The sequence below is a fragment of the Aptenodytes forsteri genome, unplaced genomic scaffold (genome assembly GCF_000699145.1).
Source record: "Aptenodytes forsteri isolate BGI_AS27 unplaced genomic scaffold, ASM69914v1 Scaffold15, whole genome shotgun sequence".
Lineage (NCBI taxonomy): Eukaryota > Metazoa > Chordata > Aves > Sphenisciformes > Spheniscidae > Aptenodytes > Aptenodytes forsteri.
In genome coordinates this window covers 25,235,555-25,248,924 of record NW_008795129.1, presented here as the reverse complement: position 1 = coordinate 25,248,924, position 13,370 = coordinate 25,235,555, and the positions used below count along the sequence as shown (strand labels likewise).

At 39.3% G+C, this 13,370-nt stretch overlaps 1 protein-coding gene across 1 annotated transcript in view; it reads right to left on the bottom strand.

The window, feature by feature from the left end:
* Nucleotides 1-13,370, bottom strand: part of PTPRE (protein tyrosine phosphatase, receptor type E) — a 37,228-nt gene that overhangs the window by 8,150 nt on the left and 15,708 nt on the right. The window contains exons 5-15 of the mRNA XM_019471672.1: nt 13,251-13,341; nt 12,636-12,712; nt 12,476-12,512; nt 11,567-11,664; nt 10,390-10,509; nt 8,590-8,768; nt 5,343-5,478; nt 4,777-4,926; nt 2,344-2,437; nt 1,418-1,494; nt 306-440 (exon numbers count right to left, since the gene is read on the bottom strand). Of these exons, the coding sequence (XP_019327217.1) occupies nt 306-440; nt 1,418-1,494; nt 2,344-2,437; nt 4,777-4,926; nt 5,343-5,478; nt 8,590-8,768; nt 10,390-10,509; nt 11,567-11,664; nt 12,476-12,512; nt 12,636-12,712; nt 13,251-13,341 (1,194 nt within the window). The remainder of the gene's footprint in view (nt 1-305; nt 441-1,417; nt 1,495-2,343; nt 2,438-4,776; nt 4,927-5,342; nt 5,479-8,589; nt 8,769-10,389; nt 10,510-11,566; nt 11,665-12,475; nt 12,513-12,635; nt 12,713-13,250; nt 13,342-13,370) is intronic.

Below are 13,370 nucleotides of genomic sequence, written 5' to 3'. Positions count from 1 at the left end.
TCACCATCCCTGGAGGTATTTAAAAGATGTGTAGATGTGGTGCTTAGGGACATTGTTTAGTGGTGGACTTGGCAGTGCTAGGTTAATGGTTGGACATGATGATCTTAAAGGTCTTTTCCAACCTCAATGATTCTATGATCCTATGAAAAGGCTAATAACCAAGAATACAGTAATAAAATATTTTTATAGTATAAATCATTAAGATGAAAAGGGCTTAGGAGTCATAGATGGTAAATACTGCTTTAAAACAGATAAGAATAAAATATGTAACTCCTGAAAGCAATGCAATGTTGTGGGACGCATACCTGCTCCCTCTCTTGAACTTCTGTGAGCATAACAATGGTGTGGCACTTCCACTCCCACACCATTCGCCAGAAATCCTCCACCGTGTGCGGAAGCGGTCCCTGGGTAGCAATGAAGTAATCTTTCTGGCGATAGCCCTGCAGAGAAAGACCAGCATGCGTTTACATCGTGACACGTGAGTACAAGTGAAGAGGGACAGAAGCTGATGTTCAGAGAGAAGATCACTACTTCAAGTGGTGCTTCGTGAGCCCCACTGCTTGACAATGTAATGGTTACTGCAAATCCAGCGACACCGAGCCCACCCAATTCTTGCTCTTTGCCAGAAACACAGGAAAAAAATCCCCCAAATTCACAATCCTGAGTTGTATTTTATGACTTTTTACAATCATGGCTGAAGGAATGAAATTCTGTAATAACAGGTAACTGAAAGGATTTCACAATGAGATTATCAAAGTTAACAACTGCAGCTATTAGCTTTACTATAGAATTAACATTTATCTCAACTTTTGAGCTACAGTTCTATTTACATGCTGATGTGATCTTCACAGCTGTAGTATCCACAATCCTCAATAACTAATGGCGTTTTACTGCTTAAGGATATAATTAATTCTCATATTTAAATAAAAATAAGACACGGTGGAAGGTGTTGTCCAGGTTCCAACAGGAAGCCAGGAACAAAGTTAGGAATTAATGCAGGTCTGCCCAGGTAAGCCCTGGCTCCCAAACACTGGGATAGCCTTTCCCCATGCTAAATACGGACTTTTCTTTTTCCTTTCCTCAGAAGAGCACATATTTACATCAGTTAACCTGAATGCAGATAATGGAACTGTTGGATGTTAGTTCTACAGCTAATTTGTTTCGCTGACTGTTAGAATTTAATGAAAACCTTAGTTTATAAATCTAACAACACAAATGTTTAAATTACACAACCATTTAAACTGAAATTGAAAACACCAGATAAGAAATATATTTGGAAACTCTCATAAGCCAAACGCAAACAAAAAAGCTAATGTTCTTCATAAGCCAAGTTGATTGTGTCTCTTTAAGAAGACTTATCAGCAACAGCAAAATATCTGACTTGCAATTTAAATACATGAAAATTTTTTATACGTACATCTATGAAGGAAGCATTGATGTAGTCTGTATACTCTTGCCCTCTTTTCATCGACAGAATCACTCTATTAAAATCATCTGGGGAAAAAAAAAGTCTAGTCTTACTTTTGCTAACTGTATATTGACTGCTCCACTATTACATTTGTGAAAGAAGAAAAACAACAAAATCTTTTATCTGAAAGGCAAAGAGTGTCTCAAAGATCTTATCCAGGATTTAGTAAGTGTGCGGGGGAGGGCACTAGTTTTTCTGCTGTTGTTTTTCCATTCACACAGGATACGGCCAGCAAGGTCTGAAACTTTCATTTTCAGGTGCAGACATTACAGCGCTGCTCCAGACTACGCAAGGAATCACGCAGAAAGTGTGTTGGTTTAAAAGGTGAAACTGCTGAATTATTTAATTCAGTCCTGAAAAATATCTGATCGTAATACATTTTACATTGATAAAGTAAAAAACAATTCATTAAATTGTTTGCAGACACTTTATAAAGGCATTACACTTTATAAGGAGAGGATAGCGCTGTTTGTATCAGGAAGTTCTCTAGAAACTTTAGAGCAGACATGCCTGCAGAGAGGACAACAAAACCAAGGGGATGGCTAACAGAAACACCCCAAAAAATGCGTTCTAGCTAGAAATGAAGCAAAACCAAAAACTACCACTCTGGACAGTACAACAGGTTTTGAAAACATTTGAATTTTACAGGCAGAGAAGTTAAAACTTTTTCTCTTTAAGACATACGCAGTAATTATTTGCAGAATTCTAGTTTCCAAATCTGAGCAGGACCTCTATTCTTGAGTTATCCCAACAGAGCTGTATTCTGATATGAGGTGTGTTGTTATCAACATATAGATATAGTGTGTATACAACAACCTTAAGATAATCGTGTATTTATAGCACTTGTTTCTCTATATAAAAAGTTGATCTCTTACATGGGATAATCTGGATGACTCTAGCTTTCTTCATATTTGCTGGAAGATTGCCAGTTCTCATGTTTTCTTTCATTATTCGAACATTTGTTAACTTCTGTAATAAAACACACAAATGAGGATGAGAACTCACTGGAACAGAAGTGGTTCTCGCCCACCATATCCTGTACTCAGAGGGTTCCTAAGTGTCTTTATCGGACACAAAGCAGTAACACAGTCAAAGCAAGACTGACTTTTCACAAAAGCCACTTCATTGTCCTGTCTACAGAAATGAAGTAAGAATAAGTCACGTAATTTTTTCATACTGATAAATATTTAAGAATCTGAACATACTCCCAATAAAGTTTAAGGGCTGTAAAATGACAGCAGATTTTGACCTTTTGGGTCTGTGGTTTTGTTTTTTGGGTTTTTTTTAAGACACTTTTGGACGGTCTGAGTGTGGCTTTCAGAAGCACAGAGTACTCATTCCTTTTGAAAAGGTATAAGTTTCTTAAATTTGACATTTGGAAATTTAGTTTCATAGAATTAGCCACTTTTGAAAATACCTTTTACTAAAAAAGGTCTGCATACCATTTTATCGAATTAATTTTATTTTTTAATTTCCAGCCTTTACGTAAGCAGAGGCAGACTGACCAGCACGCCAACCACCATTTGTCTCCAGCAGCAGCCGCCCCCGATCAGGAGCTTTGCCAACAGGCACTCCAGCCAGCTGGGCACCGCAGTAACAGGCTTTTCATTTCCACATTATTCTCAAGTACTGAAAAACTTCTCTTTTATAGACTTCACTTCCTTTATGGTCAAAACATGAACTGAATTCATATTCATATTAATTTCATTCATATTACTACTATTACAATCCTGTTCAGAGTATTTAAACTCCAGTCCTTTAGTTCTGGACTGTGCGTTCCCTGCAGCACACCACCCTGTTTCTGGCATAACAAGGTCACACGAGTTTATGGACTGCTGTGCACCAAATCCTGCAACGTGGCTCTATGCATTTTCAAGCTTTTGCTAGTGAAGGGACCGATATTCCTTATTATTTATTCAGTTTGTGCTGATGGCATTCCCAGGACACAGAAGACAAACAGTGCTCGTGCCCCAACAATTTTTTTTATAGTATAGATTACACACCCGCAAGATTGTGCAAGATAACACAACAATAGTAGGCTCCTTCTGCTGGGGTGGGACTTACCAGATAACGATCATAGTTACACAGTTGCATTTCAGCAACTATTTAATTTAAATTCAATTTAAATTAAAATTAATTTAATTTTCAAATTGCAAGCAGATTTTCAGGCATGTATTTGCCAGGTTCTGAGTTTCAGGAGCGTATCTCAATTCCAGTAAAATCTCTAATACCGGCAACAAACTATTAAAAAGAAACCCCTACCCTTTGAGAAATCACTTTTCAGCTACTCTATAATACTGTGTTCAATAGACTTTATGTCAGAGACTCTCATACTGGTTACAATATAGCTCTACTCTTTTTTGGTGTAGGTGGGCTTAGTGCTCCTGGGCCACCTAAGTCCTTTTCAGAATACATGGCAGAACTAGATGTTGCTCTCTGCACTTTAATGCAGCCTTGCTGGCACAGTGGACAGCAAGAACAAACTTAGGAATTCTGGAAAAAGTAGAATACTTGATGTTTTCATTTGCTTCCTTCCCTCAGACAGACCATTACTTTTGATTTTTGAACTTGTTGCTATATCGTCAGACTTATTTTTACATCATTTTCTTTTCCCAGTTCCCAATTTCTGATTAAATTAATCCTTTAAAGGAAAGGGAGAACTCCAGTTAACACCTATATGTCATTTAATGCTTTAGACCTATATATAGAATAAATATTTTAGCATTGCAAAAGTCACAGAAAAGTTCTAACTATTTCTTCAGGACAATAAAGTCTATTTTAAACAATGATCATAAACAGCCAGCATGGTTGCTTTCTGCATTTGGGGTTTCTCCACTAAACAGAAATGCTTTTTTTCTTTTCTTTCCTGACAGGTCTGGATATTCAGCACAAGGTGCGTAAATTCTCTGCAATTCTCTCTGCCGTCAGTCATCACTGAGTTAACAATCCCGTTGAGATGCAAATTAGGTGCATGTAATCCAGCTCCCTCTTCCAGCATTATCTGATCTGGCATCTAGTACCAGACTGAAAGAATAATTCCATTTTTCTTTTATAAACAAACAAAGTATATAGGAAAAGGTCCGTAGAACGATGTAGCTTTGAATGGGCATTTGCAGAACAGGATGTTAAGCAAGGCCCCATTCACAGACTCCGCAGGACCCATTCACAGCAAGCACAAAATAAAACAAGTTGTTCTGTTTTGATGGACCTTTTCTTTTAAGGTTACGCTTTTCCTGCTTTTGAAGTATCTTTTTGGCTTAAATGTTTCCACACTTAGAAATCCTATGGCAAAGGACTTTCATACTTACTTTAAATTCTTCTTCTAGCCCTATTTTGACCAGGTTTGGTGCCGCGTTGTGTGATGTTTGTAGATGTTTTTCTAAGGATGACACATCTAGCTCTGTGTCACCGTAGAGGTAGTATTCAAGTAAGGCTTGATAAATGAAGGAGTATTGCATCTGGAACAAACAAAGAGGCAGATAAGCGTACTGCAAAGCAAGGAAGTAAAACTATGAATTCTGGCACTTTCATCTATCTCATTTGGCCTACAATCTACTAATTATCAAAATATACCTTAAGCTAAAACAGAGTTTTCCTGTTACATCGCTCACGTTCTCTAGAATTCCACTCTCGTGTGCATGGGGAAACCTGGACATGATACCTAAAGATAACGTGCCTTACAGTGGTCTTCACAGCCCTAACATGCCTTTATCTTCTCCTCCAACCCCATCCTTCTACTGGGCTTTGTTCATTTTCCACTTATCCAGGTGTGCAACAGAACAGGACATACTGGGATGCATATCAGAGTGGAAATACAGAAGCGTATTTTTCTTCGACCGCAAAAAGTTATTTCAACTGATTAAAGTTCACTTACGTCAGTCTGAACCATCTGCGGACGCTGATTACGGATTCTTGAAACAAACTCAAAAACATCAACTTTTTGTTCAGCGTGCATCATGTCTATGATGGCATCTATAACGATAAATGTGCCTGTGCGACCCACACCAGCGCTTAAAAAGGAAACAAAACCAAAAAGCTCAATTGAATTACAAAGTCTGCAGGAATTGCTACAGCAATGACACAGGTAGAACTTATGCTGTTTATACTGGACTGAAATATTCGCTGTGAAAAACCAAATTTCATTTTTTATTTTAGCAATGATAGCAACAAAAAGGGGTCTAAGTTTTTAACATAAAAAGTCACCTCTTAACAGCTCTGAAATGATAAGATCAAAATTATATTAGAAAAGACCTTTGGGAAAAAATTCTGCTTGACCAAGTATAATAATTCAGTCTAAGATGAAATTTTAATTTTTTTTTCTTAATTTTTGCTCTTTTCTGCATGGTTGCTGTCGCATGCCAATTAGATAATAGTTACTTGTTACAAGTTCTACACTTCCTAACTGACATCCCAAATTATTTTTTTTTTTATATATCCTTCAACAGCCACGAGAGGGAGCACGATCATTATAAATTACACTACTCCAGTGACTTTCAGCTCTTCCTTTCAGAGGAAAAGGGCATGGCATCCTGTGCTAGGCATTAATAGCTCTCTTTTAACCTTCTGTTAGCTTACTTCGCACAGCAACTGCTGTAGTGTCCACAAACACCTTCTGAAACACGACAAAAATCTCTCCCCCCATCCCAGCGTGTCCAAAGATACGGATCAATTTTCAGCCAGGAAACATTAGGCTTTAAATAACACCAGAAAAAAAAAAAATATTGCATGCATAATACAACTTAGTTCATATGTACACACACATACTTTTAACAGCAAACGCCACATGAAGCCAAAGCCCCCAAGCCCTCCTATTCCAGAGGGATGACCGAGATGAGCAGACCCATGGAGTACCACGGCCCTCCACCAAAATTTCATGCAACTTCTTCACAGTGAACAAGCCCACTATAACCTCCTGCCTCCAAATCCCTTTGCGTTTAATCATCAGTTTGGCAGGCTCCCCTCTCTCCTCACCCAGCGACATCCCGGTCCAGCGCTCCCACCCGCCGGTCCCCTTTGGCCCCTCTGCAGCTGCCGACCATGGGCCACTGCAGCTTCCACCCCACGGTGGCCAAGGCTCCCTTCCCTCTTGCTTCCTTTCATTCATGTTTGACCTCTGCCACCACGGACGAGTCCACCTCGAGTCCTACTGTCTTGACTCTCAGTTTACAGAGATTTTCCTCTTCCTGACGTGTCCTGAAAACTACCTCTGAGCATGGGCTGCTCATCGCCAGTTCACACTTGTCCTTCATCACTCAAGTCTTGTGAGCTTTTACCCACCGAGCCCCGCGCTCAGCTTCCTCACTTCTCTTCCCTTTGCAGATACAATCCTTTTTTACACATCCTTGTCCCCTCCCCATGCCTCTGCCCCGAGGTTACCTTACTTCAGATCAGCGCTTAATTCAATCCTTGCATGTTCCTGCTAAAGCCGGTAATTTCACCAACCTTGACATTTGCCTTGGAAGTTCCCTGATTTTATCCATCCTTAACCTCCTGTAGGGTGCCCCTTACTCAGCTATTCCTCAATGTAGCTCTCCGCTCACTGAAAAAATATGTTGCTGAAAACTTCTGGGAAAAAAAAAATGGCAGAAATCCCCCCCCCCCGCCTTTTATCTGCTATTCTTTACTTCCAAACTCTAAATTAGCTTTTTATTAACTTCCAAAAGATTGCGATTGAGCAGTTTTTGCTCGGAATGACTGGGTGATATTTTTGTAAAAGCTCACTAAAAATGGACAGTTACTCACTATCGATGAGTTTCCCTTTCCGTTTTTCAACAATTCTATAGTGTCATATCCTGAACTGTAACGGAAATTGTCACCTCTCTCATTCTTTATTTCTAAAGTAGGCTGAAGTACTGCTCTAGCCCCCAGCACTGACACATAACGGTATTACAGCGCTCTGTTAGACCACTATATTTAAATCTCTGCAGATTTTTATTATGATATTTTATATTTTCCTTTATTTTGTCTCTACTTCTGCTGATTAAACTAAGTACAGAATTTCCTGCTGATGCAAAATAAAGCTCAAATCCAGTATGAATCTCCACAGAACATCATGGCAAAAGGCTATAAAAATATTGTAGGTTTCTCAAAGGAAAGACTATGTGAGACTACTAAAATATTCTTTTCTTTAAGCCTCTTATGTATGACACCTGGGAGAGAAGATGAATCCTAGCAAGGCAAGGTCTGGATGGAAATGAAGGAACAAAAAGGCTGGCTTGGTCAGGACAAACACGCTCTTTTTCAATAGTACGCACTTCAAGGACTCTTGGAGAGTATTTCTAGTTGTCTGACACAAGCAAGAGAAAAAGAAACAAATACATGAATCTACAACCATTTCCTTAAAAACAAAACCCGGAAAGACAAAGCTGCAATTCTTTTCTTTTTATTCTGACCTCGCTATGATAATTGCTCCTGAAAAGACACTCCTTGCTCAGTTCTGAGCTTACAAGTTGCTATAGAGATTGCAATTATTCTTTTAAAACTGATTTGGAGCTTGTGGTTTCATTAACATAAGATTTCAAACTGTTTAGCACAAGCCTTTAATAGCAGGAAGTTCATGCGCGTGTGACCAAATGAGTGGGAATATGTTCTGTATTGGTATGTAGTACATTTTTAAAATTGTAGCATTTAAGTCTCTTAAATGCAAGTCTTTATTCAAAACGTTCTAGGCATTTAATAGATAATTTACATAGCAAACTGCAATTTTATTGTGGGAGAAGTGGGGGATGAATTCTCAGAGGAGCATTTAGTGGCAAAAGTCGCAGATTTGTATTACAAGTCTGTTCTTCTGACAAAGAACATATTTATACCAAACACTGGGTATCACTCATGGATAAAAAAACGCAAAACAACAACTTCTGTTTGAGTCTTAAAGTGACAGCAAAGCCAGATCTTTTGAAATTGCTTTTAACCTGGGCTCTCAAAAAGTTCAGCATATTATTGCCCTTTACAGATAAAAATAGAAATATGTAAGTAAATATATATATATACAAACATACATACATACACACACACACACACAAACTTTGTAGCCTATGAACAGAAGATTAAAATTTAGCCTTGATATTCTACACGTAACTCCAGGCCAAGCTAAGAGAATGGTTTGAAGAGCACATACATACCTACAGTGAACCACAATTGGTCCAGTATGGGCAGGATTCAACGTTTTGACTTTTTTCAGGAATTTCAGCATCCCGATAGGTGTGAAAGGCACCCCGAAATCAGGCCAGCTGGTAAAGTGAAGCTGCGTAACGAGCCTCGGAGCTTTACAACCGTCATGAAGCTGCAGGGAACACACAGGCTCCAAGTCTGACATTTCATTTTTCATGCAAAGATTTATAAACAAACTGCTCTGGTTATTTATGACTTTAATTCCTACAACACTTAGAGTCTGACTCAAGGATTAGAAGTTTACAGTGTACGTAAAATACAAACATAGAGTAAAATTACCATATCTTATTAAAATACATCTTTGCAGTGAAAACTGGAATAATCCCAGGATAGGATTGCAAAAAGTAAGACACTCAATTCATGGTAATAATGGATCAAATCCTAAGTCCTTTTTCACTTATAAAATCTTCACGCTTCTTTTAGCAGCCTCAGATGAAACTCACAAAATTCAGCCTAAACATTCAGGATCTGAATCGCTATGAGATGCCAAATGCCCTCTTTTGCCATATCACATATGAATAATGAAAGAAGGGCTGCACCTCTAATGGCCAACCACTGACAGTTTCATGATCTGACCTACTCTTCAAGAGTAAAAGAGAAGATGCTACAGAAGCAACGACAGCAGAGCTCAGCATCGTTTCACCTGCATTCACTAACCACAACCTATCCTTAAGGTTAGAAAGCGTACCTGTTTCACAAGCTTTCAGTCTGTTAGCCAGGGTCAAGGCCGCTTCTTTCAAAGTGGAGAAAGCCAGTTGGCTTTGTAAGGTTACCTGGTCTCCATCAATGGATAACCAAATCCTCCTAACACATACTCAGCAGTGATCAACAAGTGAAAGGCAGCCAGGTCCATTCATAAACTTTCCAGCCCTTCAGCTTATCCACAGTACGTACATCTCTGTACCGTTACTTCTTTCCCATTCTGCCTTCTGAGCACAGTTTCTCTGAGCATTTTTATCAGCGATGCCTTATCAGCAATCACTAGTCATACCAAAGCAATCTGCACGCTGAATCAGCAGCGACTGCGTCACAGTTCAGAATCTGTAACTAATGCTGAATGAATCCACCCGTATTTTGAGGGGTTCTGAGCTCTCCATGTAGTTCTAACCCAGCTATATGTGGTTTATCACCTCTCACCAGCCCGTACTGTCTTCAGTCTTCTATCTGAATTAGACGGTCATTGCATTACAAACACAGCAGCCTTCTCTTTAGGGGGTGAGGATCTCTAGCAATTTGCTCCCGTACAAGGCTACACACTGGACAAGAGCAAAGTCATCCCCACCATCTCTCTTGTGATCTAAAGCTTTATTTGTGCCGGAGACCAAGGATACAACAGAAATCAAGCTGTAATGCTGGCTGACATTGGCCAACTAATATCCACAGACTGCTCCAAATACCCAAACGTATCCAAATTCACTCATTTATTTTTCTATGCAATTTGTCCCAAAAAAGGTCAAGACACTGCTCCTGTGCTCCCTCCCTGACAGTCACGAGGAGTGACTTTCTGTGGCCCTTGACTACAGGCAAGAAGAAACCAAGCAGAACGTCTTGCAATCCATTAAACTGTAGCAGACACTGCGTGTGCTGACCTGCAGAGCTTGCTCGCCTGCCTAGGAGAGTGCCACACCTTTCTCGATTTGCAAATATGTTTAACTAATTTCCTGAATTTCTTTTTAGCAAATATTTGACATTGTAACAATTTTCTTTAAAAATTAAAATGAAGACCCAGCAAGAGCATTACTGTTACTTACCGACTGAACGCAGAACTTGCGGATGGTGTAGTCCACCAGAACTATGCAATCTTCCACTGACACACGGATATTTCCGTAAGTCCAGCACCCTTGGTCAGGCCAATACTGATAACATTTTTCCTGTAAAAACACACAGTGAGTTTTGTAACACTGAGTCTGCTTTCATTGTTGGTCATCCATAAAACAATGAAATTATTTGAAAATAGTGTACATACATATGCATGTGAGTATGCAGAGCTTCTCATCTGGCACAATACAGCTTTAACACTTTGCTAGTGCTATTGATGCTTAAATTTATGCAGAGAAGGTGAGAATAGCTTTGAAGTTGTTTTTTAACTTAGCCAGACCTAAACAGTTTTTGTTGTGGTTTGGGTTTTTTTGTTAGGGGGTGCCTAGCTGTGGGGACTGGGATGTCTGGACTCTTTATTTTTAAGCTTTAGGCGTAGTCACCAGGGAAACAAGGTTTATTTCTTGGCCACATGTTTTTGAGGACTTTATATATTTCAAATAAGGATATAGCATGTTCAGTGTGGCAAACTGTCCCCCAAGGGAAAAGAAAATAATTAAAAAGCATCTTTTATGTTTCTGATGATACATTTCCTTAATATTTTAATTCAGCTTCTCAAGTCTGCGAAGCAGGAATGAAGCTAAATGTTTCACGCTTCTCGTGTGCATCTCAGCATTCAGCCAGTACACGTAGAAAGTCTCGCACAACGGGAGGAGTGAGACACGTATGAGGAGAAACGGGGGGACAGGAAGAAACAGCATCACTCACAAGAAAAAAGTGTTGTTTTTTAATTTCTTATGTGCATGTGCCAGAAAGAATTTTGAAACCTAACTCCCAAAAAAATGAACAAAGTTTTTATCTTCATTTCTAACCAAACCCACTCACAAGTGCAGCCTTACGCTGCGATAAAAACACAGGCATGAGAATTTGCCTTTGGCTATGGGCTACGCAGGACAAAATTAGCTATCAAAATTTTTTCCTTGAGATCTACGTATATAAATTTGTATTTTGGAAATGAAAACTACATTTATGAGCAGAAACTCAGATGTGCTAACAGGGACGTGAGAAGGAAGTAGTCAAAAATGTGACTGGCCAGACGCTAAGCAGCCACAACTGTTTTTGGAACACGGTCTGGTAGAGACAACCCAGAGCAAACTGAAAGCTCTTTACCTCTTTTCTTTCTTTCAGGTTGGTTAACATGACAATAACGGCCGACTTCTGCTCCCATATCATCCTCCAGAAATCATTAACTGTTTCTTGCTTTGGTCCTGCAGACAGAATACAGCTCTGCTCAAGAGGGGTGATGGAGACCAGCATGAACACCCCCTGCCCCTGCGCACTGGGTGCCCACCCAGATCTGTGTTTACTACAGACTGCTCAGGTTTTGAATATACTACATATTTCTTAAAAAAAAAAAAAAAAAAAAATCATATTTTCTTTTACACAATCATGCGTACTCAAATCTACATTTCTAGCAGATACCTCCTCTCCTGAAATATTATTAATGCTCTTTTAAGCGGGCTATGGCAGGAGCATCATTCAGGATTTCTACTTTGCAGCTCTCCCCCATGCCGAGGTCCAGCATCACCTGTGACCACAATGAACAACTGGTCTTGAGAGCTGCTCATCGTGCTGTGCAGGACCGGAGTATTTTTGAAGGGGAGGGGCAGCTATTGCTTTGTGTCTGGGATTGCGGTGACAAAGTTCACAAAATTTATGACTAAATACAGCATAAGAATTCATGTGAAAATGCTGATTTCTGTATCAGGATTGCTTAGACAAAATGTATTATCAGGAGACATAATTTTTCAAACCCCCAGTAAGTAGATGAAAAATAAGAAGAGAGAAGCAAAGCGGGGGTGTAGGGGGAAAGGCAAGCCTCTTTGCTCAGAGCAGTATCTGCAGGTCTAAAGGTAGTGGCTGACTTCATGCTCACTTTAATTTCATTTAAACTGTAACCTCTAAATTGCACCTTGCATTTGGCCACCATCTGCAGCTGAAAATAACCTCTAAAACACATCTAAAATTAAATATGCTCAGCCATAAGATGTACAGAATACAGAAATGAGAATAAATTACCTTGTGCTGCTATAAATTTATTCTTTTCTTTATAACCCTATGGAAATAAATATCATAGCAGTTAAAAGATGAAATGCCAACGTATGCTAGCAGAAAAATACTTATTTAATTCACAGTCAAAGTTTGCAGTTTGGCAAACAGTGGACAACTGTCAACATACATCTATATATGACGCATTAATGTAGTCTGAAGGTGGGACTCCATCGATTTGGGTCAAAACCACTCTGGAGTGATCATCTGGAAGAAAACACATTACAAGCACATCTGCATGTTAATCAATCTGAAATATGTTACTTCCTTGCAAGCAGGAGGCCAGGCTAAGCATACACTTCCCAAGCCAGCCATCTCCTGTATTGCTCCTAGTTCTCATTAAGAAACTTTCTCCACAAATGTCTTGCTTTGCTCCCACACCTGGAGGTCGCTGGGACTGCAGCTCTACAATACTGGAAGCCCAAACTCTGCCATATTTGATTGCCCAAAACTAACCTAAGACACTAAAATATCCACTTGACATAGTGTAATTTGGTAGAACCCCGTGAGAGCTAAGGCTTTCTAGTGCAGCACCTGATAACTGCTGTCAGAAAAACCTAACAGGAGAAAATCAATACCAGAGACATGCCACAAAACAGACAGGTTTTGCACATACAATTTATGAAGAACATTTGTAACCAGTGAAATTATACTACTTGAGTATTTTCAAGCAAATGAACACTGCTACCAGCATGCTCAGTGCCAGAGTTAATTGTCTGATTTAAAAGAAAAGGTAATGTCTTACATGGCAGGATGTTAGGATATCTGTTTTTCTCCCTGTTTTCTTCCTTATTTGCCATTTCAAATGTTCCCTGCACATATCCAGGTGTTAATGACTAAGTAGAAAAAAAAAGATACAAAAGTC